The sequence below is a fragment of the Salvelinus sp. IW2-2015 genome, linkage group LG18 (genome assembly GCF_002910315.2).
Source record: "Salvelinus sp. IW2-2015 linkage group LG18, ASM291031v2, whole genome shotgun sequence".
Lineage (NCBI taxonomy): Eukaryota > Metazoa > Chordata > Actinopteri > Salmoniformes > Salmonidae > Salvelinus > Salvelinus sp. IW2-2015.
In genome coordinates, this window is record NC_036858.1 from 55,767,501 (window position 1) to 55,795,406 (window position 27,906).

A 27,906-nucleotide genomic window follows, 5' to 3' on the forward strand; every position below is an offset into this window, starting at 1 on the left:
TGTCTTTAAATTAAAGATCCAGGCAGCCTCTCATTTTAACAATAAATTATCAAGGTCACCCCCTCTCCCAGGGAGGGTGACAAGTTTGATGCTAATATAACGCAGCGACGAAATCGAGTGGTTTGCTTCCAAAAAGTGGGCCGCAACTGGGTAAATCGAGTTTTTGCACCTAATGGTGCTACGATGCTCTGAGATACGTATTTTTAATTCGCGCTTTGTTTTACCCACATAATTTTTACCACAAGGACGAGTTATAAGATAAATAACTGCCTTAGTGGAGCACGTAATAACACCTTTGACTGGGATAGATTCCCCTGTTTGTGGGTGTTTTAAGGATCTACATTTATAAGTGCCATTGCATTGAGCACAGCCATTACACTTGTAATTTCCATCCAGTAGGGGCGCAAATAGACGTTGTTCAGGAATATCTTGGGGTGGTAAATCCGAGTGTAACAATTGGTCTCAGATTTCTGCCCCGCGAGAATACGACCAAGGGAAGGTCCGAAAACACATTACCGAGATTATCATCGGATTTTAGAATGTGCCAATGTTTGTGAACGATTCCCTTAAATTTTTCAGAGCAGTTTGAATAGCGGGTAGTTAGAACTAGAACGCAATAATGCGTCTTTTTGCGAGACTGACCTTGAAAAAGGTCATGTCTCGTTTTGTTTTGGATTTTTTCAATGGCAATATTAATCTAATCATTTTTGTACTCCCTCTCCTTGAATTTTCTTTGCGTTCTGTCGAAATCTGATTGTTTTTTGCAAATTCTTTTGATGCGACAGAATTGGCTGTAGGGCAAACTATTTTTCCAGGGAAGTGGGTGACAACTGTCAGCCCTCAACAAACTGTTACGATCAGTAGGTTTCCTGTAAAGATCAGTGTATAGAACATTATTTTCACATAAGATCAGAAGATCAAGAAAACTAATTTGACGTGTATCAGATTGCATAGTAAATCTTAAATGTTCAGAACAGGAGTTAAGAAAAGCATAAAACGCCTGGAGCTGTTTTGTGTCACCCCTCCATAGAACAAAAATATCAATATACCGTTTCCAAATAATGATGTTAGGCAAGATTTTTTTTGTTGAGGATTGAAAAGAGACTGTTTCTCCATGTAACCCACATACAAATTAGCATAGTTAGGAGCCATGGGGGGATCCCATAGCAGTACCCTTCGTCTGAATAAAGAAATCATTTAGAAACATGAAGTAGTTGTGTGTGAGTACTATTTCAGCCAATGTTATAATGCAGGAAGGTAGTTCATTAGGGTCACGTTGCAGAAGAAAATGTTCCATAGCTACAATATCGCCCTCGTGGAATATTTGTGTATAACGACTCAACATCAAAGTAACCTCTCAGGGAGAGGATCAAGAGATTCAATGATAGAGATCATACTGCTGGTGTCTTGACACAATGCACATCCAACCCGGAAGCCAGCCGCACCAATATGTCGGAGGAAACACCGTACACCTGTAGACCTGGTCAGCGTGCACTGCGCCCGGCCCGCCACAGGAGTCGCTAGTGCGCGATGAGACAAGGATATCCCTGCCGGCCAAACTCTCCCTAACCCGGACGACACTGGGCCAATTGTGCGCCGCCCCATGGGCCTCCCGGTCGCGGCCGGCTGCGACAGAGCCTGGGCTCGAACCCAGAATCTCTGGTGGCACAGCTAGCACTGCAGGTTTTGTAACATTCTTGTGTAATTTCGGCAAAGTATAGAAAGTGGCAATTTTAGGGTGTTGTATAGGCAAAAAGTCATGTTCTTTTTTGGTTATCTGACCAGAACTTAAATACCCATCTAGGACAGTAAAGATAGTATTCTGAAATTGGGAAGTGGGGTCACTTCTGAGTTTCTTGTAAAAGGTGTTGTCAAGTAGTTGTCTATGACACTCATTTACATAAACTGTCCTATCCATGAGTACAACCGACCCACCATTATCAGCAGGGCGAGTAAGGACTGACGTATCGGATTGTAAATCAAGCAAAGCCTGTTTTTCATCCTTAGGTAAATTATGAAAAGATTTGGACTCCTGTTTGTTCTTAAGGAGATGAGCAACATATTTTTCAACAAGTCTGCAATATGTCTCGATAGAGTGATTGCGATTGGCTGGAGGTATAAAATAACTCTTGCTTCTAAAATGAGTCGGAGTATGTGCAGGTGAGTAACCTACTTGTTCAATAGAAATGTCAGGATTAGGGGAGCTAAATTATTCCCTTAAACTGATGTTTCAAAAAAAAAAAACTTAAACATGTCTACCGTAACATCAAAATCGTTGGACTGGGTTGTAGGCACAAAATATAACCCTTTATTAAGCAAGGAGACATGGGCAGGGCTCAATATCTTGCTTGATAAATTAAAGACACTCAGTCCCGTGGGTTCTGGGACCGTGTGAATGGTCTCCTCTGTCTCTGATAGTCGTTTCTTCTTACCCCGTCGGGTGCGGCATCTCGTCGATGTGCGTGCCTGCGGCCACCTCCGCTCTTCCGTCGGCCCAGTCTCTCGTTGAATAAAAAACTGCCACTGGAAGTCGATGAGGCGCTGGTTGTAGAGTGTTGGTCAGATGGGGGTGGATCGAAGTAAGCGTCATTCCTCCTGCGTCTGCCATGGAGAGGAGGAGCAGGACCTCCTTTGTCAGGGTTTCTCCAGAAGTAGACTTTATCCTCGGCCTTGTCTTTTTTGTCTTGGTTGAATTTCTTGATTTTTAAGTTCCTTTATTTCTGTAGACAACTTGTCCTGGAGCGCTTGGTTAATTTTCATCAGTTCATTGAATATGCCATCATCATTAACAGCTATTTGTAGAGCTGTGCGTTTGTCTTTAATCGTTTTATCCATTTCAATAAAATCCTTTTTCAACTGGTCAACAATTAATGTCATTAAATCAATAGAGCATTTGTTCAGGATGCGCTCACAGAAATCATCTGTGCGCTGTCCCAATGATGGTTATTTTTGCCACCTGAGTCCCCGTGGAATAATGCCTTGACGCACATAATCACTAAGAGTGACTATATTTAGATGCGTTCTCGTCTGGCGCTTAGATAAATGTAACAGTTCTTTCGAGAGGTCAGAATTACCTCCTGGCATGTCAAAAAGGACTCCGAAACAATGATCTTATCACGCTCCCTTTGGCTATATTCAAAGTAATCTTGTATGGGTCTATGACCAGTGTCAGGAAAATAATATGATAATTTATTGTTAAAACGAGAGGCTGCCTGGATCTTTAATTTAAAGACCTTTGCTCCCTTCGGTCTCAACGTAGACTTTGATCTGAAGCCATTCTTGTGATTGTGACTTTTGCCATTGTAATTGTTTGTAAGCTTGTGTAGTCTAAAATGAATCTATGGTCGTATGCTATCCATTTGTTTTTTGTATGCTGTTCTTTGTATGTCATTTTAATATTTGAGAATTAACCAATGATATTAGGCCACACTTGACCATGATTACAGACACCTGCGTGTCTTTTGACACTATATAAACGAGTCACCCTGCAGTGTTTGTGATTATACCCTGATGAAGACAGCTTGCCTGTCGAAACGTTGGATATAAAATTTTTACATCTGAGCTCCTAGAGTGTGCGGCTCTCCTTTATTTTCAACAAGCTGCTGCAACCATAAACTAAAAGTACAGCTATCACGCTTGTAAACAAATACGTGTTCAAAAACCATATTAATACATTGTTTTTTATAAAGAATGTTTTGTTACCTTTAACTGCTGAAAATGCTCTTAGAGGCCATTTCCTTAGTAGGTGACGTCAGAGTTCAGCATGTGGAAGAGGTTGGAGCGAGGTTGGAGCTCAAGGAAGACAGACGAGTTTCCCACCAGTAATTACGAGTTAGAGGGGCGTTCAAGTGGATTCTTCACAGTCGTATGTGGTAAATACCACCTTCCCACTTGTCACAAACGCAACATTACCAAATCGTATGCCATAGCAATCTGGTGCCCGACGGCGCAGTCGATGATGTGGTACGCAACAATTGGTTGATGCATGCAACACAACCTAATTATTGTGACTTCCGTAACCGGCAGTGCCCAGATTAGGTCTTGACCCTGGTTTAGGACTATCCTAAGAACCTTTGTTAGGTTACATAGATTTTACACACTTTAACAATTACAAACAGTATAGCTACAGGTAACTGCCAAAATAAAGGTTAGCATCAACATAAAGTGTCTTAATAGGACGTTGGGCCACCACAAGCCAGAACAGCTTCAGTGCACCTTGGCATAGATTCTACAAGTGTCTGGAACTCTATTGGAGGGATGCAACACCATTCTTCCACAAGAAATTCCATAATTTGGTGTTGGGTTAGGGTTAGGGTTAGGGTTAGTTTTGTTGATGGTGGTGGAAAACGCTGTCTCAGGTGCTGCTCCAAAATCTCCCATGTGTGTTCATTTGGGTTGAGATCTGGTGACTGTGATGGCCATGGCATATGGTTTACATTGTGACCACTCGTGCCCTTTGGATGGCGGCATTGTCATCTTATGGGAGCATAGCCATGGTAGCCAAAATAATGGCCTGCCCAGCATTTTTATACATGACCCAAAGCATGATGGGAAGTTAATATCCTAATTAACTCAGGAACCACACCTGTGTGGAAGCAAGCACTTCATTTACTCAGGTGTATTCCTTATTTTGGCAGTTACCTGTACATTGATTTAAAACTGTTCAGAATAGCACTTCAATACTCTAGGCCTCCTATGCATACTAATAGCGCAGTCCATCACCATTTCTTTTCTGCCTGTTGAATATACACTGCCAGCCTGGTCTCATAGACGAGACATAACATAGTAAATGTAATCCGAGACACTCAATTGGTAATTGTTACGTTTCGTATGGTTACATAAGACAGAAGATTACTTAAATGAAGGAGGGTGGTTGGATAGGTTGGTGTATAACGCAAATGTATAGCAACTCAAAGGTTTCGTGTTCAAATCTCATCATGGACAACTTTAGCATTTTAGCTAATTTGCAGACTACTTACTACTTTTTAGCTCCATTGCAACTACTTAGCATATTAGCTAACCCTTACCTAACTCCTAACCTTAACCCTTAACCCTAACTTCTAGCCTAGCTAACGTCAGCCACAGAATTTGTAATGTATCATACGAATTGCAATTTGTCACATATACAAATGGATAATGGACATGCACAAATTAATGCATACTGTAATGAAACAGCAGGGAGCAGGTCTCGAACCTTCGACCTTCTAGCCCGAGGTCCGGAACGCTATCGACTGTGCCGCAAAAGCATGCTCGTGCGGCAGAGTCGATTTCCGTGCTTATAAACCCAGGGTCGTTACACTACTCCCTCTTTTCAAAGAGCGCGTCCTCGCGCTAGCTTGCGACTCTACGTCTTACAGGAACGCGCTCACCGGCCAAGCACACGCACTGTCGTGGATGCAAGGTCCGATCACTTCTGACACCAATGTAATGAAACCGTAGGGAGCAGGTCTCGAACCCTTGACCTTCTAGCCCGAGGTCCGGCGCACTATCGACTGTGCCGCAAAAGCATGCTCGTGCCGCAGAGTCGATTTCTGCGCTTATAAACCCAGGGTCGTTACAATACCATACGAAACATAACATGTCATACTAAATTGAGTATGTCGGATTTCCGTACAGAATAATACAAAATGCTCTGAGACCGGGTTGACACTGCCTATGTTTAATCACTGTTTAAGAGAAGATTGCAGAATTAGGTTGCAGTTAATAAACATTCTGATTTGTTTCAACCTTCCAACTAAAAGTCTCAATACGACAAGTAAAACTTTACATTTGTATTTTGGGATATTTTATTTGATCAGAATTCGACTGAAGTAATGTTGGAAAAGCGTTCGGAAAAGTGACATCAAGAGAAGATCACATGAGTGAATACACGACAGGAGTGAAGCCACTGTCCACATAAGACGGTAAAAGACCCACATCATACCGAGTCCTCATTGTTTTTTAATAAATATTTTGACACTCTGAAAAAGCCAATTTATCATCTGACCATATCCTGTGATGTAACGTAAACTCACCCCATTCCGTACAAATGTGCGTAACCGCGACATTCAAACGAGGCTACAAAGAAAACTAACGGGACTGTAGCGACTGTGTTGACTTCAAAATCGGGGGTGTGAACTAGGTTTCTATTCAAGCGTTGATCGACATGGTAATGGCTCTATAGTATTGGAGAAAAGTTGAAAAAACGGACCCTCCGTTACATCTTGACGTGTCATGTCGTAACGTACAGCACGCATAAAGCAACTATTTCTGTCTTACAATCTCTCTCCACCAGGTGTAGCACTTCTCTCATCTTTTAAAAACAAGAAATGGACAGTGACGGGGGTAAGGGGGATACCTAGTAATTTTTTCGTCATCATTGCATGCGATCATCATTCTCAAAGCCGCTGTTTACTTCTAAGATCACTTTAGCACCGCCCTAAAAACCCGACTCAAATTCGACACAAACCTTCAAATAGGTATGTAATGACACATTATATAAACTCTTTATAATGTTTTTATTTACATTTTAGAGGCGATAAGGTGATAAGTTGGACAGATCGAGTGAAAAAAGCAATTTTCCCACACGACATCTGTGCTTCTCACTATCACGCATTAGTTTCGCTTCCCCACCCGCCATTTTTAAAAAGACTCGACGGGGCTCATTGCCTGCTTGAATTATGCAGAAACGGGCAGTGTTTAGGTCATGTAATTGATTTTGTTGGAAAGGGGAGAAATTGTGCTTTACAATGGTATTGACATTACAGTTGATCTGGAAGTATTACGTTTTTGGGGCGTTAAAATAAGGGCAATTGTACGGACCAAGGCGATGTACGAGTTTACGTGATTTTACGTTACAGTGTCTAAGTTATAGTGTCTATTTAGTTTTGATAATAGTACTGCCAGTGCCAATACATATTTGAAAACAATAATGTTATGCCTACCTTTGTTGATTTCGATCACAGGCATATAGCCTTGGCAGGCTATGGCTGGGAAATTCGAAGGAACTCCAATTTCACGAGAGAATACTGTTATGTAGAATGAACGAGACTAGCTAAATTATTTATAAACTGCTCGGGTATATTAGCTACTACTGTTCTCATGTTCGTGCGCTAACATAACAGTTTAATAGGATGGTACAGTGGCTCCCGTAGGACATATATGGTGAGTCAAAAGTAACAACAACAATCAATAATTCACTAGGGCTACATAGCAAATACAACTGTTTATTATGGATTCTCGGGACAATTAAGTTGGCATATGCTACGCAGTGTGTGAATTGACGCTCTCTACTCTCGCATGCAAATTTTGACGGCGTCTGACTGTGATTTGGGCTTTACCCCTACTAGCTAACCACTAGCAGCCTTGAAACACATCACTTATTAGCAGTCCAGCATATTCTCGTACTGTTACACAAAATCAAGATAAACCTTTACCATCATAGTAGACATTGAACGTCTATAACCAAACTGGCTAAAACGCTGTTGTTGGCCGATGGTAGCTTTAGCTCGCCACATGTTAACCTGAGTACTAACGTTACAAGCAGCAGTAACAGTAAATCCAGGTATAATGTCTGACACAAACATTGGCTACCATGACATCCTGCAAGTTGTATTGGCCAATAAAGATCAGGAGGTTCAGCAAAATAAAGCCATACTTTGAACTAAACAATGACATTAATCCGATGGGTATTTGATCATTAATTTCTGCAAATGTGCATTGTTGATCGAGCCTAAATCCGAGTGAACTTCGTTTTGCATGGCCCGGTGCACTTAGATAACTGGCTATCTTCATTTTTGATCATCTACTAACAACATAACATGACAAAACTCTTTTTGCACTTTAGTACCTACTTATCTGATTCGCCTCCATCACCGAAGCCACCAGCAGGCTGGGGGGGGTTCTACTAAGATAACGTATGGAATTGTTTTAAGATGGTCGTACCATGGATCATTTGGCTATTTGATATGGAATTTTAGGATGCCTGTAGGTAGAAGAAATAAGAATAAAAATGGGATAAAATATTGAATTTGGCCTTCACTACTATAGCCCATAGAAATACATTGAATAACACATTCATAAATGGCAAAAAAGACAATAAAAAAATAAATATTGAGGAATAAGGTTTTTAAGCGTCTGTCCTATATAGCAGATATAACAAAGCTCAGGAAATATACTTTTTTTGGACACATTTTTAACCCCCTTTTTTTTGTTGGCACAAAACTACTTCCATCAGTTAAACTGGTACTGGGTTACCTTCAGAGAGTCCTGTGACGCTTGTGGGGGTCGTAGAGCAAAACGACGAACACCATAATGTCTATGAGAGTCTCATCCCAAACAGATGTTTTTGTGAGAAATCCTATTTTCGTGATGTCTGTTGGTCTGACAAACAGCCCTGTAGCTCTGCCACTTTCCACCGCCAATGCAGAAGGCCGACAAGTGGTGGATTGAGACGCATCTCATACAAAACACCAGATACATCTCTAGTTTAATAAACCATAAGCTTAAATAGACGGATTTTGATGGGGATTTTTTATGATGTCAATTAGATTGACGCGCTGGTGCGTCAATTGAATCCTAGTAAATGACTCACCTTGTAAATGACTAGTTGTAGTAGACAGAGACACATGGAATTAGAGTAGTTTAGTATTACCCATTAGGCTCTCTCTCCACAGGGACCTCAGCTTAACATTGTTGTCTTTCTTGTCCTTTCTGTTTTTCATACATTTTTATTCCATCTCTCTTTCCCTAATTGCATGGTTGCGTAGTTTTACCTATTTGTTTTTCTGTTCTCCGTCCTGTCAGTCCATCTGTCGCTCCATGATAGCTTATTGGACAGAGGTACAGCTCAGGTGAGTATGTGGGTGTGTTGTGTGTGTTTCTTAGATTGTGTGTGTAACGCTCCCTGACGCCCAGCGACAGTGGAAGGAGAGGTGAGGGGAGGCAGCCAGTGAGAGACGGGTATCAGGAGGGATTAGTGGCAAAGGTAGGCAGGCGTGTTCTCTCTCAGTCTAGTCGGATTTCAATCTGTCTCTTTCTCTCTCTCTCTGCAGTTACACAGCACCGACCCTGTTTGAACTGCTAGCGCCTCATCTCATTTCCTCCAAACAACTGACTGCTGTCATCTTCCATGGCTCTGTAATATTTGTGTGTGTGTGTGTCTGTGTGGGTGTCAGTCTATCGCCCTCTGTCCGTGTGTGTGTGTTTGTCTGTGAGAGAAAGTGAATCAGTTTCTCTTTCCCTGCGATGCCACTGCTGCCTAAGGAGGCAGAACGATTCGATGGGCTATCTCTACTATATTGGTATGTCCATCTTTCTCATTTTCGTCCTCTGTTGCTCCTCTGTTGCTATATATATATATATACAGTGGGGAGAACAAGTATTTGATACACTGATGATTTTGCAGGTTTTCCTACTTACAAAGCATGTAGAGGTCTGTAATTTTTATCATAGGTACACTTCAACTGATGAGAGACGGAATCTAAAACAAAAATCCAGAAAATCACATTGTATGATTTTTAAGTAATAATTTGCATTTTATTGCATGACATAAGTATTTGATACATCAGAAAAGCAGAACTTAATATTTGGTACAGAAACCTTAGTTTGCAATACAGAGATCATACGTTTCCTGTAGTTCTTGACCAGGTTTGCACACACTGCAGCAGGGATTTTGGCCACTCCTCCATACAGACCTTCTCCAGATCCTCAGGTTTCGGGGCTGTCGCTGGGCAATACGGACTTTCGGCTACCTTTTCTATTGGGTTCAGGTCTGGAGACTGGCTAGGCCACTCCAGGACCTTGAGATGCTTCTTACGGAGCCACTCCTTAGTTGCCCTGGCTGTGTGTTTCGGTCGTTGTCATGCTGGAAGACCCAGCCACGACCCATCTTCAATGCTCTTACTGAGGGAAGGAGGTTGTTGGTGTAGATCTCGCGATACATGGCCCCATCCATCCTCCCCTCAATACGGTGCAGTTGTCCTGTCCCCTTTGCAGAAAGCATCCCCAAAGAATGATGTTTCCACCTCCATGCTTCACGGTTGGGATGGTGTTCTTGGGGTTGTACTCATTCTTCTATTCCTCCAAACACGGCGAGTGGAGTTTAGAGCCAAAAAGCTCTATTTTGTCTCATCAGACCACATGACCTTCTCCCATTCCTCCTCTGGATCATCCAGAATGGTCATTGGCAAACTTCAGACGGGCCTGGGACATGCGCTGGCTTGAGCAGGGGACCTTGCGTGCTCTGCAGGATTTTAATCCATGACGGCGTAGTGTGTTACTAATGGTTTTCTTTGAGACTGTGGTCCCAGCTCTCTTCAGGTCATTGACCAGTCCTGCCGTGTAGTTCTGGGCTGATCCCTCACATTCCTCATGATCATTGATGCCCCACGAGGTGAGATCTTGCATGGAGCCCCAGACCGGAGGTGATTGACCGTCATCTTGAACTTCTTCCATTTTCTAATAATTTGTGCCAACAGTTGTTGCCTTCTCACCAAGCTGCTTGGCTTATGTCCTGTAGCCCATCCAGCCTTGTACAGGTCTACAATTTATCCCTGATGTCCTTACACAGCTCTCTGGTCTTGGCCATTGTGGAGAGGTTGGAGTCTGTTTGATTGAGTGTGTGACAGGTGTCTTTTATACAGGTAACGAGTTCAAACAGGTGCAGTTAATACAGGTAATGAGTGGAGAACAGGAGGGCTTCTAAAGAAAAACTAACAGGTCTGTGAGAGCCGGAATTCTTACTGGTTGGTAGTGATCAATACTTATGTCATGCAATAAAATGCAAATTAATTACTTAAAAATCATACAATGTGATTTTCTGGATTTTTGTTTTAGATTCCGTCTCTCACAGTTGAAGTGTACCTATGATAAAAATGACAGACCTCTACATGCTTTGTAAGTAGGAAAACCTGCAAAATCGGCAGTGTATCAAATACTTGTTCTCCCCACTGATATATACTATATTATATATATATATTTCTACACTATGAGGTTTGAATAATACTGTGAAATTGTGAAAATGATGACAATGCCCTTTTAGCTTAAGAGCGGTTTGAAAAGACCACCTGCAATTTCAGCCTGTTTTGGTGGGAGGGAGTTTTGACCTGGCTGGTGACATCACCCGGTGGCAAATTAGCTAATTAACCAATAAGAAAGAGTTCCAAACCTCTCTGCCAATAACAGCTAGTTTTCAGTTTTCTCCTCCCCACTCAGACCACTCCCAGACAGCCCTAGCAAAATTCTTGCTTGAGAAATTGCTCTAGCTAAGAAGCATTTATTTGTATTTTTTTTATTACCATTTTGATTGAAAACAATCACCAGTGTTTTCCCTAGGATATTTTTCAGCAGCAGTGGCAAAGTTACCGTAGGGGGGGGAGCAGGGTAGTGGGCGTGGCCAATGGTGCGGTCTCCGACCAAACATTTCACAGGCCCGCCTCTTGGCTGCATAGACAACATTTTTCTGTTATAAAGCTAATTTCCTGCAATTCTGCACATTTTGTCATGGGGCGGAGAGAACATTTGACAGTTTAAAGCTAGTTTTCTGGAATTCTACACATTTTGCATGGCTTTTGCGTTGTTCTTTTACTATCTAAGTGACTTAAAATTTATAACAAAATCTAAAATATACCATGACATTTTGGGAATTTTTCATTCTCCCTGACTGGTTGTTAGTTCTCAAAGATTATATTACTTATAATACATAGCTCCATTATCTTTTTTTCTACATACTTTATATCTGGTTTTAGTCGTTTAAAACTTCTTATGGTTGCAGAGGCAGTATTGAGTAGCTTGGATGAAAGGTGCCCAGAGGTGCCCAGAGTAAACTGCCTACTCCTCAGTCCCAGTTGCTAATATATGCATATTATTATTAGTATTGGATAGAAAACACTCTGAAGTTTCTAAAACTGTTTGAATGATGTCTGTGAGTATAACAGAACTCATATGGCTGAGAAGAAATCCAAACAGGAAGTGGGAAATCTGAGGTTGGTCGATTTTCAACCCAGCCCCTATTGAATACACAGTGGGATATGGATCAGTTTGCACTTCCTACGGCTTCCACTAGATGTCAACAGTCTGTAGAACCTTGTCTGATGCCTCTACTGTGAAGTGGGGCCGAAGGAGACGGGAATGAGTCAGGTCTACCATGACATGACCATGCTCTGACCATGCGCATTCACATGAGAGGGAGCTCTGTTCCATCACACATCTGAAGTCAATGGAATTCTCCGGTTGGAATGTTATTGAAGATTTGTTAAAAACATTCTAAAGATTGATTCAATACATCGTTTGACATGTTTCTACTGACTGTTACGGAACTTTTTGACATTTCGTCTGCTTTTAGTGAAAGCGCTTCCTGACTTTGGATTTGTTTACCAAACACAAATAGATATTTGGACATAAATGATGGACATTACCGAACAAAACAAACATTTCTGAACAAAACAAACATTTCTTGTGGGAGTCCTGGGAGTGCATTCCGATGAAAATCAGCAAAGGTAAGTGAAGATTTATAATACTATTTATGAGTTTTGTTGACTGCACAATTTGGCGGGTAACTGTATGGCTTCCTTTTGTGGCTGAACGCTGTTCTCAGATGATTGAATATTGTGCTTTTGCCGTAAAGCTTTTTGAAATCTAACACAGCGGTTGCATTAAGAACAAGTGTATCTTTAATTCTATGTAAAACATGTATCTTTCATCAACGTTTATGATGAGTATTTATGTTATTTGATGCGGCTCTCTGCAATTTCTCCGGATATTTTGGAGGCATTTCTGAACATGGCACCAATGTAAACTGAGGTTTTTGGATATAAATATTAACTTAATCGAACAAGACATATATGTATTGTGTAACATGAAGTCCTATGAGTGTCATCTGATGAAGATCATCAAAGGTTAGTGATTCATTTTATCTCTATTTCTGCTTTTTGTGACTCCTGTCTTTGGCTGGGAAAATGGCTGTGTTTTTCTGTGATTTTGCGGTGACCTAACATAATCGTTTGTGGTGCTTTAGCTGTAAAGCCTATTTGAAGTCGGACACTTTGGTGGGATTAACAACAAGATTACCTTTAAAATGGTATAAGATAAATGCATGTTTGAGGAATTTTAATTATGAGATTTCTGTTGTTTGAATTTGGCGACCTGCACTTTCACTGGCTGTTGTCATATCGATCCCGTTAACGGGATTGCAGCCATAAGAAGTTTTAACACTGAAAGCATTTTATTATTCCAATATATATATATAACTCAGCAAAAAAAGAAACGTCCTCTCATATCAACTGTGTTTATTTTCAGCAAATTTAACATGTGTAAATATTTGTATGAACATAACAAGATTCAACAACTGAGACATAAACTGAACAAAGGGGGGTCAAAAGTAACAGTCAGTATCTGGTGTGGCCACCAGCTGCATTAAGTACTGCAGTGTACCTCCTCCTCATGGACTGCACCAAATTTGCCAGTTCTTACTGTGAGATGTCACCCCACTCTTCCACCAAGGCACCTGCAAGTTCCCGGACATTTCATGCGGGGAATGGCCCTAGCCTTCACCCTCCGATCCAAAAGGTTCCAGACGTGCTCAATGGGATTGAGATCCGGGCTCTTTGCTGGCCATGGCAGAACACTGACATTCCTGTCTTGCAGGAAATCACGCACAGAACGAGCAGTATGGGTATGGCTGGTGGCATTGTCATGCTGGAGGGTCATGTCAGGATGAGCCTGCAGGAAGGGTACCACATGAGGGAGGAGGATGTCCAGCGACGGTGGGTTTGTGCCCGTAGGCAACGTTGTTGCTGGTGATGTCTGGTGAGGACCTGCCTTACAACAGGCCTACAAGCCCTCAGTCCAGCCTCTCTCAGCCTATTGCGGACAATCTGAGCGCTGATGGAGGGATTGTGCATTCCTGGTGTAACTCAGGCAGTTGTTCTTTCCATCCAGTACCTGTCCCGCAGGTGTGTTGTTCGGATGTACCGATCCTGTGCAGGTGTTGTTACACGTGGTAGGTCACTGCGAGGACGATCAGCTGTCCGTACTGTCTCCCTGTAGCGCTGTCTTGCAATTTATTGCCCTGGCCACATCTACAGTCCTCATACCTCCTTGCAGCATGCCTAAGGCACATTCATGCAAATGAGTAGGGACCCTGGGCATCTTTCTTTTGGTGTCTTTCAGAGTCAGTAGAAAGGCCCCTTTAGTGTCCTAAGTTTTGATAACTGTGACCTTAATTGCCTACCATCTGTAAGCTGTTAGTGTCTTAACAACCGTTGCACAGGTGCGTGTTCATTCATTGTTTATGGTTCATTGAACAAGTATGGGAAACAGTGTATAAACCCTTTACAATGAAGATCTGTGAAGTTATTTGGATTTTTACAAATTATCTTCGTAAGACCTGAAAAGGGGACGTTTCTCTTTTTGCTGAGTTTATATATACACTACCGTTCAGAAGTTTGGGGTCACTTAGAAATGTCCTTGTTTTTGAAAGAAAAGCATTTTTTTTTGTCCATTAAAATGACATCAAATTGATCAGAAATACAATGTAGACATTGTTAATGTTGTAAATGACTATTGTAGCTGGAAACGGCAGATTTTGGAATATATATACATAGGCGTACAGAGGCCCATTATCAGCAACCATCACTCCTGTGTTCCAATGGCACGTTGTGTTAGGTAATCCAATTTTATAATTTTAAAATGCTGGCCTTCTAGACAGAGTTGCAAAGAAAAAGCCATATCTCAGACTGGCCAATAAAAATAAAAGATTAAGATGGACAAAAGAACAAAGACACTGGACAGAGGAACTCTGCCTAGAAGGCCAGCATCCCAGAGTCACCTCTTCACTGTTGACGTTGAGACTGGTGTTTTGCGGGTACTACTTAATGAAGCTGCCAGTTGAGGACTGCCCTGAGATGCATCCTCACCACCAAGAAGAAGGTAAACGTCTGGTCTGCCTGATCTCTGTTTAGCTGAGTAGACCACCACACAATACTACTAGGCCATTGTGGTTTAATCCACTGAATCCATCGTCACTAGCACTGCGTCCATAGAATGAATGTCCTAATAAGATAATATACAGTACCAGTCAAAGGTTTAGACACACCTACTCATTCAAGGGTTTTTCTTTATTTGTACTGTTTTCTACATTGTAGAATAATAGTGAAAATAAAGAGAAACCCTGGAATGAGGAGGTGTGTCCAAAGTTTTTATTGGTACTTTATATATATTATTATTATTATTTTGGTTGGAAATTTGTCCGCAGGCCTACAAAAGGGGGAGGGCCACCAGTTGCCCAAACCAGTAGCCTATAGCAGCTAGAGCCCTGTGACCGGTGCTGGCCTATCCTGTATTACCATATTACTGTTGCAGCAGGAGGAAGAACGGAACTTTTTCATCGCTACTCCGCCAATAACGCACTATAATGACTCATTCACTGTTTATTGATAAAGGGTTCTATATGTGGTAATGTAGGCTATAGGGTGTTTTTATAATAGTCTTTCGTAGGTTTCAGGAACAATAGCTGTTTAGATATCTTGCTATGAGACTTTGAAGACAGTGACTGTCCGTCTTGGTCATTGTCTATTGGTCAGTGTAATCTCCTGGGCTAAATTTAGAAATGTGGGCTTTTGTTGTGAAGGGGGCAGGGGATGGGGAAGAGCAGAAGAGGGAGGAGAGGACAAGATGGGAGGGGAAAGGGGGAGGGGGCTGGAGGAGAACACAGAAATGACAGGAGAGGAAAGGATAGATGGGTAGGGGTGGAGAGAAGAGGAGATAAGGAGAGAGGAGGGTAGACAGGAGAAGGAAAATAAAAGACAGGAAAAGGAGGTGGTAATGATGAAGTGAGAGGGGGAAGGGAATCAATAGGAATTGAAAGAAGAGGCAGAGGAGATGGGGAGAGGAAGGAGAGGAAAGTCAGAACCAGGTCAGCTCTTCCTAAATCTGGAATGTCGAACCTCTTGCTGAACCCTTTTCCACTGCTACTTACAGGGTCAGTTCAATACAGAGTCCTGAGCAGGGCCAACATAGGCCGTAGAAATACGGATTTTTTTCTTTTCATGACAATGTCATCCAAGTAAAGCACAAATGAGTGAAAGGTCGGCAAATATATACGTTTGATTCAGATTTGGTCCGGTCTGGACTGCCCTTGATTTCAACGTCCACAGACATCCGGACCAGACTATATATTTGGTCCATAGATGTCTATAATTAGTTCAGACTTGGTCCGGTCCAGACCGGCTTTGATTTGGCCCAAACATAGAAGTCTATAATTGGTTCAGATTTGGTCCGGACCGGATCAAATTTGAACCAATCATAGACATCTATGTTTCACAAGTTTGAATAGCACAGTACAGCACAATACAGTACAGTAGAGCACAACATATTACAGTTCAGTACACAGTACAGTAAAGAAAAGTACAGTACAACACAGTAGAGTACAGTAAAGTATAGTGTACTGTACCCTACTTTACTCTAATGTACTCTGCTCTACTGCTGCTTACCTATTGCAGATTCAGTCTTCCCAATCTGGTGCAGGTCTACAATTTTGTTTCTGGTGTCCTTTGACAGCTCTTTGGTCTTGGCCATAGTGGAGTTTGGAGTGTGACTGTTTGAGGTTGTGGACAGGTGTCTTTTATACTGATAACAAGTTCAAACAGGTGCCATTAATACAGGTAACGAGTGGAGGACAGAGGAGCCTCTTAAAGAAGAAGTTACAGGTCTGTGAGAGCCAGAAATCTTGCTTGTTTGTAGGTGACCAAATACTTATTTTCCACCATAATTTGCAAATAAATTCATTCAAAATCCTACAATGTGATTTTCTGGATTTTTTTTCTTCTCATTTTGTCTGTCATAGTTGAAGTGTACCTATGATGAAAATTACAGGCCTCTCTCATCTTTTTAAGTGGGAAAACTTGCACAATTGGTGGCTGACTAAATACTTTTTTGCCCCACTGTACATCAAATCAAATGTTATTTGTCACATACAACAGGTGTAGACCTTACTCGAAATGCTTACTTACAAGCCCTTAACCAACAATGCAGTTTTAAGAAAAATAAGAGTTAAGAAAAGTATTGACTAAATAAACTAAAGTAAAAAATAAGAGCAACAATAAAATAAAATAACAATTATACAGGGGGTACTGGTACCGAGTCAATGAGCGGGGGTACAGGTTAGTAAAGTGACTGGATATACTGTATAATAAACAGTGAGTAGCAGAGCTCCAAGGGGAAAAAAGGGGGGGTGTCAATGCAAATAGCCATTTGATTAACTTTTTGAGGATCTGAGGACCCATGCCAAATCTTTGATTAATTGTTCAGCAGTCTTATGGCTTGGGGGTAGAAGCTGTTAAGGAGCCTTTTGGACCTAGACTTGGCGCTCCGGTTTCAGCTTGCTGTGCGGTAGCAGAGAGAACAGTCTATAACTTGGGTGACTGGAGTCTTTGACAATTTTTTGGGCCTTCCTCTAACACCGCCTAGTATATAGGTCCTGGATGGCAGGAAACTTGGCCCCAGTGATGTACTGGGCTGTATGCACTACCCTCTGTAGTGCCTTACGGTCGGATGTCGAGCAGTTGCCATACCAAGCGGTGATGCAACTGGTCAGGATGCTCTCGATGGTGCGGCTGTAGAACTTTTTGAGAATCTGGGGACGCATGCCAAATCTTTTCAGTCTCCCGAGGGGGAAAAGGCATTGTCGTGCCCTCTTCCCGACATTCTTGGTGTGTTTGAACCATGATAGTTTGTTGGTGATGTGGGAAACAAAGAACTTGAAACTCTCAACCCACTCCACTACAGCCCCATCGATGTGAATGGGGACAGGAAGTCCAGGATCCAGTTGCAGAAGGAGGTGTTTAGTCCCAGGGTCCTTAGCTTAGTGATGAGCTTTGTGGGCACTATGGTGTTGAATGCTGAGCTGTAGTCAATGAACAGCATTCTCACATAGGTGTTTTTTTTGTCCAGGTGGGAAAGGGCAGTGTGCAAATTGTGGATCTGTTGGGGCGGTATGCAAATTGGAGTGGGTCTAGGGTTTCTGGGATGATGGTGTTGATGTGAGCCATGAGCAGCCTTTCAAAGTACTTCAGATAAAGAAAAAAAAAATGGAAATCATGAAATTGGGGAGAAAAAATAAATAAATAGTTTAAAAAAATATACACAATGTTTTGGGTTAAAACGGATTTAAGTTTCCCTGCATTAACTTCCCCGGCCACTAGGAGTGCCGCCTCTGGATGAGCATTTTCTTGTTTGCTTATGGCTTTATACAGCTCATTGACTGCGGTCTTAGTGCCAGCATCGGTGTGTGCTGGTATATAGACAGCTACGAAAAATATAGATGAAAACTCTCTTGGTAAATAGTGTGGCCTACAGCTTATGATGAGATACTCTACCTCAGGCGAGCAAAACCTTGAGACTTCCTTAATATTTGATTTCGCGCACCAGCTGTTATTGACAAATAGACACAGACCGACATCCCTTGTCTTACCGGAGTCAGCTGTTCTGTCCTGCCGGCAACTGTATATTATCCATGTCGTCATTCATACACAACTCTTGAAACATAAGATATTACAGTTTTTAATAGTCTTGAATGGAGCTCATCCAGTTTATTCTCCAATGATTGCACGTTGGCCAATAGGATGGATGGTGGAGGCGGGTTACCCACTCGCCGACGAATTCTAACAAGGCACCCGGACCTGTGTCCCCTGTATTCGTCGTCTTTTGTTCATGCGAATGACAGGGATTTGGGCCTGGTCTGGTATCTGGAGTAAATCCTTTGTGTCTGACTCGTTAAAGATCAAATCATTGTCCAGTTCGAGGTGAGTAATCGATGTTCTGATATCCAGAAGCTCTTTTCGGTCATAAGAGACGGTGGCAGAAACATTATGTACAAAATAAGTTGCAAACAACCACACAAAATGGCACAGTTGGTTAGGAGCCCGTAAAACGGCAGCCATCTCCTCCGGCGCCATTCCCAATACATGCTGTATTCTTGACATAGCTCATCCTATGTAACTACTGCTGTACATACATTTTTCCTACTTACACTACCGTTCAAAAGTTTGGGGTCACTTAGAAATGTCCTTGTTTCTGAAAGAAAAGCACATTTTTTGTCCATTAAAATAACATCAAATTGATCAGAAATACAGTGTAGACATTGTTAATGTTGTAAATGACTATTGTAGCTGGAAATGTCTGATTCTTAATGGAATATCTACATAGGCGTACAGAGGCCCATTATCATAATCCATCATTCCTGTGTTCCAATGGCACATTGTGTTAGGTAATCCAAATGTATCATTTTAAAAGGCTAATTGACCATTAGAAATTATGCAATTATGTTAGCACAGCTGAAAACTGTTGTTCTGATTAAAGAAGCAATAAAACTGGCCTTTAGACTAGTTGAGTATCTGGAGCATTAGCATTTGTGGGTTCAATTACAGGCTCAAAATGGCCAGAAACAAAGGACTTTCTTCTGAAACTCGTCAGCCTTCATTTCTCAGAACAAGAATAGACTATTCCATGCGAGAAATTGCCAAGAAACTGAAGATCTCGTACAGGGCTGTGTACTACTCCCTTCACAGAACAGCGCAAACTGGCTGTAACCAGAATAGAAAGAGGAGTGAGATGCCCCGGTGCACAAATGAGCAAGAGGACAAGTACATTAGAGTGTCTAGTTTGAGAAACAGACAAGTCCTCAACTGGCAGCTTCATTAAATAGTACCAGCAAAACACCAGTCTCAATGTCAACAGTGAAGAGGCGACTCCGGGATGCTGGCCTTCTAGGCAGAGTTCCTCTGTCCAGTGTTTGTGTTCTTTTGCCCATCTTAATCTTTTATTTTTATTGGCCAGTCTGAGATATGGCTTTTTCTTTGCAACTCTGCCTAGAAGGCCAGCATCCCGGAGACGCCTCTTCAACCTCCTTCAACCTCGTCGCTTGTTTTTTTTCTCTGACATGTCAAATGTGGGACCTTATATAGACAGGTCTTTCCAAATCATGTCCAATCAATTGAATTTACCACAGGTGGACTCCAATAATGTTGTAGAAACATCTCAAGGATGATCAATGGAAACAGGTTTCGCCTGAGCTCAATTTCGAGTCTAATAGTAAACGGTTTGAATAATTACGTAAATAATGTTTTCCTGTTTTAAAAAAAATTATGAAAAACTGTTTGTCCTTCATCATTATGGGGTATTGTGTGTAGATTGATGAGGACATTTTTTTATTTAATCAATTTTTTAATAAGGCTGTAATGTAACAAAATGTGTAAGAAGTCAAGGGCTCTGAACACTTTCCAAATGCTCTGTATGTGCAGTTGAAATTTGGCCATAGAATCAATGACCGAAAAATACATATTTTCAACATCTGTAAATTATGTATTTTCAACATCCGGAAAATACGGATTTTTGACGTCCGTAAAGTATGTATTTTCACTTTTCATTAAGCACCTAAAATGCACCTGATTTCAAAATCCGGAAAATGCTTATTTTCAACGTCCGGAAAATACATATTTTCACCCTTCATTTAGCACCTAAAATGCACCTGATGTCAACGTCTCTGTGTACACTACGTTTGAAACAATTGTATTGACTGTAGTCTTCCATTGCCCTAGTTTGAGCCCAAAGCCTTTGTCCTCTGCTTCTTCCTGTGTGTGTCTGTCCAGAGGATTACCTCGCCTGCCCTGTACTCCCAGGTCTGCAGATTGGCAGCAGCGTTTTCCAATACCTAATGCACCTGTTTAGACTGTAATTACTTTTTCATAATTTAAAAGATCTAGAAGCTCTTTGCTGCTGTAACCTATTTACTCCTATTGGTGACACAGCTTGCAATAAAACTTACACACAGGTACACAGGCACATGTTGTCTTTCCCTGGTGGAGATATCCACTGAAGTACTCATACTGTTTACAGTATAAGGCCAGGAATTTTTCCTGTTGACGGATTCAGAAAAAAGCTCCTGTACCTTACTATATTGCATCATTAGGACGAGGAAAACTTTTCCCTGATCACATGAGCTGTCCTGGAAAAACTTCTGACCGTGTACAATTTACCAGCATAATGGCATTAATTCTCAACAACAAATCTTCTTTTCAGATTGGGCTAAGTCCTTGGTTATTACTGTCATATGGTGCATTTTAATGCCGAGAATGGCTCAGAGGGAGATTGGTCTGGACAGCCTGAGCTGATGTGATTCTGCCAGTCAAATTCCCTGTGAAGAGATGAGACAGTGTGTTTTTGTTTTCCCCTGATGCTAAAACCCTGTCAGTCTGTGTCTGGCTGCTGCTTCTGACCCCACATACACTCCCAATGCACCGACACACACACCCGCAACACACACTCTCACCTTAAACTCACCACACACACTTGCAGCCACTCTGGACGCCCACACACACTCACCTCACACACTCGCCAGACACTTTGGTGGCTCCGCAGACCACACACTTCCTACACACACTCTCTCTGCACACTCGTGCGGCAGCTCCTGACACATCTCATCCCAGCTTGTCTCTAAAGCAAATCCACAGCTGGTTATGGAACTAATTGGTGTTGCTCTCGGAACCTATTCTAACGAAATTCTTTGGACAGTGATTCAATTACATCTCGAGACCGAAGACGAAAGCTCATTCAACGAACTCTGTGACTGTGAGAGGTCGCCACTCTTTCTCTCTTGCTTTATCTCTTCCCTTAACTCTTCCATTCTCTCCTTCTATCCGTCATAAGTATTCTTCTTTCTCCGTCGACGAGGAAGGGACGGGCTTAATATTTATTTTTCAAATGGTAAACGTTGGGATGACGTGACAGAGGAGGTGTTTGTGTGTTCCAGGACTATCATGGGACCTCACGGCATCAACCGGGCCATCGAGAGATTGGAGTTCTGTGACTGCAAGAAGGGACTGGGTCAGTATAAAACTTCACCTCGTATGTGATGTGCATTATGAATACATGTAGCTACAGTGAGTGTATACATGTATAATGTTTTATCAGGCTATAACTGGAGCCCAGAGGTTTCCCTGGTCAGGTTGTGAAGGAAAAACTATTGGCCCTAGCAATGAATGTTTATTATAGCAAGTCTAAGGGCGACATTTCCCCCCGCAAAAACTAGCTAACACACCGCAACCTTCTAAATAATAGTAGCTCCGATGTTGTACCTCGAAATTGCCCTAAATGTACTATCTGCTAGTTAGATAGAAGACCCCATAGATTTTATCTACTGGTGGTTCATATACACTACCAGTCAAAAGTTTTAGAACACCTACCCATTCAAGGGTTTTTCTTTATTTTTACTATTTTCTACATTGTAGAATAATAGTGAAGACATCAAAACTATGAAATAACACATATGGAATCATGTAGTAACCAAAAAAGTATATTTTATATTTGAGATTCTTCAAATAGCCAGCCTTTGGCTTGATGACAGCTTTGCACACTCTTGGCATTCTCTCAACCAGCTTCACCTGGAATGCTTTTCCAACAGTTGAAGGAGTTCCCACATATGCTGAGCACTTGTTGGCTGCTTTTCCTTCACTCTGCGATATGACTCATCCCAAACCATCTCAATTTGGTTGAGGTCGGGGGATTGTGGAGACCAGGTCATCTGATGCAGCACTCCATCATTCTCCTTCTTGGTAAAATAGCCCTTACACAGCCTGGAGGTGTGTTGGGTCATTGTCCTGTTGAAAAACGAACATGTGCGCTATCGTGCATACATTTATTTTGTCCCCCTACACCAAACGCGATCACGACACGCAGGTTAAAATATCAAAACAAACTCTGAACCAATTACATTAATTTGGGGACAGGTCGAAAAGCATTAAACATGTATGGCAATTTAGCTAGTTAGCTTGTACTTGCTAGCTAATTTGTTCTATTTAGCTAGCTTTCTTTTGCTAGCTAATTTGTCCTGGGATATAAACATTGAGTTGTTATTTTACCTGAACTGCACAAGGTCCTCTACTCCAACAAATTAATCCACACATAAAACGGCCAACCGAATCGTTTCTAGTCCTCTCTCCTCCTTCCAGGCGTTTTCATCGTTGAACTTATATGGTGATCGCATCTAAACTTTCATTGTATTACCACGACTATGAAAAACATTATTTTGCGACGCTCAAGCACGCGATGTGTCCAGTCTGGTCAGCATGTTACTTCTGTCTCTTGTTTCTCATCCAGGGTTGAAAATCATAGGTGGCTACAGAGATCAAACACGGGAAGAGTTTGGGATCTTCATCAAGCGGGTGTTACCGGGAGGTCTGGCTGCTCAGGATGGTACATTAATGTCTGGTTGTTGTTTTTTGTTTTGTATCATTTACTACTATGTTGATAATAGGGCTGTCAAAGTTAAAGCATTAATTACAGTTAACTTTTGACATTTTTAATGCTGTCATTTTTTTGGAAGCTGTTAATGGCATCTCCATTTCTTCACCCAAGTCTGTTTCCTCATGGACCCTTTTAATCGCAGCACACACACACACGCTCTGCTCTGCTCACTGAGGTGTAATATTAACTGGTGACTGGGTCCAAGGTATGGACCATCTATATCCAGGTTGCATCCGGTGTATACAGACAAACATTTTAATTTAGCACTCAGTGCGCACAGCGAGCAGCGTGAGCAGCAATGCCATCCCAAAAAATGGCAGACATTGGATGAATATAACATTTTAATATCTTCAGCTGTGAGTGATGGGAAAAAAATAGACTTCAGCCACAATTATTTGAATAATTCAATGGATGTTTTGTGCACAAAAGTGATGTCTAAAGTGTCTTATTAGGAATTTTCCAATCTGACTTCTCTATGTGGCACTCTATGGAAATTGTCTTTCTGGGCCGGGTGTCAATTAAACTGCAGTTCTGAAGCAAAACTGTAGGAGCAGTCTAAACCGTGCTTCTAGACCAGAACACTGCCCCCCCTTGGCTGTGCTGTGTGCTCTTAGTCTTGGCAGCTAACAGCTCCTGGAGAACTGTGAAACTGTCTGTCTCTCTTTTGTGGTGCATCCACTATGCACATCCACTATGCACATCCACTATGCGTGCAGCTTTTGAGCAACAATTTCAAAGGAAAACTTACAGAAAGTTCAATCATCAACACATTCCCAGGCATTTCTTTGAATAACAGTAAAAACGTAATTTGCACAGAAGTAGCTAACTAGTTATGCTAACCAAACGAGAATGTTTACAATGCCATGGCTGAATGCTTCTTGATTTAATTAACTCTAATTTCCCACAATTATTTTAATCAGAACAGGACATCCATTCCACTTAGCTACTGCTTTTGTTGTAGTTCTCAGGTCAAAAGATTTAAAGTAACTATCCAGTGTTTCCACATTTCTATGAAATACAATAGGAAATACAAAATAAGAGTGATATAGTTTTCCCTCCAATTTTGTATTTATTAAGTATGTTACAAATCTGCTTTTCTGTGTTGGAATGGTGTGGCTGTATCCCAACAACAGAATGATGTGGGCGTATACCGGTCATAAAAAATATTAACGCAAGTAGAACACTGGCCAGCTCATCCTCCTCAGGAAGATGACATCATGAAACAGTCTGCGTGAGATAGATACAAGTTTGAGGTGGAGTTTTTTCTCCAATGTATGCTTTGGCCACAAAAACGAGTATAGGATGAGTCAACAGCATTATTTGGGTATGAGTTAACAGAATATTAACGTTTAAAAGTGTTTTTTCCCCCTGGACAATTACTTTAAGCAAATGATCCCAATTCTAGTAGTAGCAGCTTGTGACTAGTTCATGTTGAAGAACATGGATAAGTAACCTAGCTTAGGCTATATTTTAATAGCTGTATTATATTTTTACATGAACTCAGACTTGGCTGAGCTGTTGTTATTGTCTTAGAATATAGTTTTTTTGTGTTTTCTTCCCCTATATTAAAAAAATATATTATTCCTACAACCCAATGTCAAATCAAATTTTATTTGTCACATGTGCCGTAGACCTTACCGTGAATTGCTTACTTACAAGCTCTAAACCAACAATGCAGATCAAGAAATAGTGTTAATAAAATATTTACTAAATAAACTAAAGTAAAAAATTGGATTACATCAAAAAGTAAGATAAGATATTTACATAACAATAACGGACTATATAAAGGGTGTACAGGTTAGTCGAGGGTAATTTGTAAACTGACTATGCATAGATAATAAACAGCGAGTAGCAGCACTGTATAAACAAAGGGGGGGGGGGGGGGTCAATGTAAATAGTCTGGGTGGCCATTTGATAAATTGTCCAGCAGTCTTATGGCTTGGGTGTAGAAGCTGTTAAGGAGCCTTTTGCTCCAAGACTTGCCGCTATGGTACCGCTTGCAGTGCGGTAGCAGAGAGAACATCTATGGGTGACTGGTGACTGAGTTTTTGACAATTTTTGGGCCTTCCTCTGACACCGCCTAGTATATAGGTCCTGGATGTCAGGAGGCTTGAACCCGGTGACGTACTGGGCCGTGCGCACTTCCCTATGTAGCGCCTTACGGTCAGATGCAGAGCAGTTGCCATACCAAGCGGTGATGGAACCGGTTAGGATGCTCTCGTGGTGCAGCTGTAGAACTTTTGAAGATCTGGGGACCCATGCCAAATCTTTTCAGTCTTCTGAGGGGGAAAGGTGTTGTCGTGCCCTCTTTCACAACTGTCTTGGTGATAGTTCGTTGATGATGTGGACACCAAGGAACTTGAAACTCTCGACCCACTCCACTTCAGCCCTGTCGATGTTAATGGGACATGTTCGGCCGTCCTTTTCCTATAGTCCACGATCAGCTCCTTTGTCTTGCTCACATTGAGGGAGAGGTTGTTGTCCTGGCACCACACTGCAAGGTCTCTGACCTCCTCCCTATAGGCTGTCTCATCATTGTCGGTGATCAGGCCTACCACTGTTGTGTCGTCAGCAAACTTAATGATGGTGTTGGAGTCGTGCTTGGCCACGAAGTCTGTGGGTGAACAGGGAATACAGGAAGGGACTAAGCACGCACCCCTGAGGGGCCCCAGTGTTGAGGATCAGCGTGGCAGATGTGTTGTGCCTACCCTTACCACCTGGGGGGCGATTAACTCAATATTCTTTTTTTTGTCGTTTGACTGGCAAAATGCGCTCTCTCTCTCGTTCTCTCTCTCTCTCTCTCTCTCTCTTCTCTCTCTCTCTCTCTCTCCTCTCTCCTCTCTCTTCTCTCTCTCTCTCTCTCTCTCTCTCTCTCTCTCTCTCTCTCTCTCTCTCTCTCTCTCTCTCTCTCTCTCTCTCTCTCTCTCTCTCTCTCTCTCTCTCTCTCTCTCTCTCTCTCTCTCTCTCTCTCTCTCTCTCTCTCTCTCTCTCTCTCTCTCTCTCTCTCTCTCTCTCTCTCTCTCTCTCTCTCTCTCTCTCTCTCTCTCTCTCTCTCTCTCTCTCTCTCTCTCTCTCTCTCTCTCTCTCTCTCTCTCTCTCTCTCTCTCTCTCTCTCTCTCTCTCTCTCTCTCTCTCTCTCTCTCTTCTCTCTCTCTCTCTCTCTCTCTCTCTCTCTCTCTCTCTCTCTCTCTCTTCTCCTCTCTCTCAGGACGGCTTAGAACGGGCGACCTCATTTTGGAAGTCAATAATATGAGTTTAGGAGGACGAGTAACCAACGAGAGGTAGGTCAGTAGTGCACAGTGGTAGACTCTGAACCTAAGGTGTGAATGACGCTATACTAGATCTCTTGTTTATTCTTACTGATCCTTAACTTATTAGTCTCTAAAGCATGTTTCATTGACTTTTGTCTTTCAAACATGTTTTCAATCAATCAAATCAAATGTATTTATGAAGCTCTTTTTACATCAGCAGATGTCAAAGTGCTATACAGAAACCCAGCCTAAAATCACAAACAGCAAGCAATGCAGACGTAGAAGCACGGAAATAATCTACTTGAATCCCACACGTTGCATAAAAAAACAACTGGAATTTGTACATAGAGGGCTATGATGTGTATGTCTACTGTATTAACAGTGCATTGGGAAAGCATTCAGACCCCTTGACTTTTTCCACATTTTGTTACATTACAGCCTTATTCTAAAATGGTTTAAATAGTTTTTACTCCCCTCATCAATCTACACACAATACCCTATACCCTACAAAGCATACCCAATACCCTACAAAGCAAAAACAGGTTTTTCAAGATTTTTGCAAATGTCAATTTTTTTTTTTTTTACATAGGTATACAGACCCTTTACTTTGTTGAAACACCTTTGGAAGCGATTACAGCCTCGAGTCTTCCTGGGTATGACACTACATGCTTGGCACACCTGTATTTGTGGAGTTTCTCCCATTCTTCTCTGCAGATCCTCTCAAGTTCTGTCAGGTTGGATGGGGAGTGTCGCTGCACAGCTATTTGCAGGTCTTTCCAGAGATGTTTAATTGGGTTCAAGTCTGGGCTCTGGCTGGGCCACTCAAGGACATTCAGAGACTTGTCCCGAAACCACTCCTGTGTTGTCTTAGCTGTGTGCTTAGGGTCGTTGTCCTGTTGGAAGGTGAACCTTCGCCCCAGTCTGAGGTCATCAAGGATCTCTCTGTACTTTGCTCCGTTCATCTTTCCCTCAATCCTGACTAGTCTCCCAGTCCCTGCCGCGGAAAAACATCCCCACAGCATGATGCTGCCACCACCATGCTTCACCGTAGGGATGGTGCCAGGTTTCCTCCAGACGTGACACTTGGCATTCAGGCCTAAGAGTTCAATCTTGATTTCATCAGACCAGAGAATCTTGTTTTTCATCGTCTGAGTCCTTTAGGTGCCTTTTGGCAAACTCCAAGCGGGCTGTCATGTGCCTTTTACTGAGGAGTGGCTTCCGTCTGGCCACTCTTCATAAAGGCGTAATTGGTGGAGTACTGCAGAGATGGTTGTCCTTCTGGAAGGTTCTCCCATCTCCAAAGAGGAACTCTGGAGTTCTGTCAGAGTGACCATTGGGTTCTTGGTCACCTCCCTGACCAAGGCCTTTCTCCCCCGAT

The 27,906-nt window shown here is 42.0% G+C and overlaps 2 protein-coding genes across 3 annotated transcripts in view; one reads left to right on the forward strand and one right to left on the reverse strand.

The window, feature by feature from the left end:
- The window catches only part of cox11 (cytochrome c oxidase assembly homolog 11 (yeast)), a 32,680-nt gene extending 15,933 nt beyond the window's left edge, over nucleotides 1–16,747 (reverse strand). The window contains exon 1 of one of the 2 annotated variants that reach the window (XM_070448623.1): nucleotides 16,470–16,747. The gene's annotated coding sequence lies outside the window, so the exon portion shown is untranslated. Of the gene's footprint in view, nucleotides 1–3,702; nucleotides 3,762–16,469 lie in introns of those variants that run through there. The other variant, XM_024008254.3, reaches the window with a different exon arrangement.
- A 4,744-nt stretch (nucleotides 16,748–21,491) lies between these two features.
- Nucleotides 21,492–27,906, forward strand: part of stxbp4 (syntaxin binding protein 4) — a 58,250-nt gene continuing 51,835 nt past the window's right edge. The window contains exons 1-4 of the mRNA XM_070448726.1: nucleotides 21,492–21,610; nucleotides 21,785–21,858; nucleotides 23,131–23,226; nucleotides 26,486–26,558. Of these exons, the coding sequence (XP_070304827.1) occupies nucleotides 21,492–21,610; nucleotides 21,785–21,858; nucleotides 23,131–23,226; nucleotides 26,486–26,558 (362 nt within the window). The remainder of the gene's footprint in view (nucleotides 21,611–21,784; nucleotides 21,859–23,130; nucleotides 23,227–26,485; nucleotides 26,559–27,906) is intronic.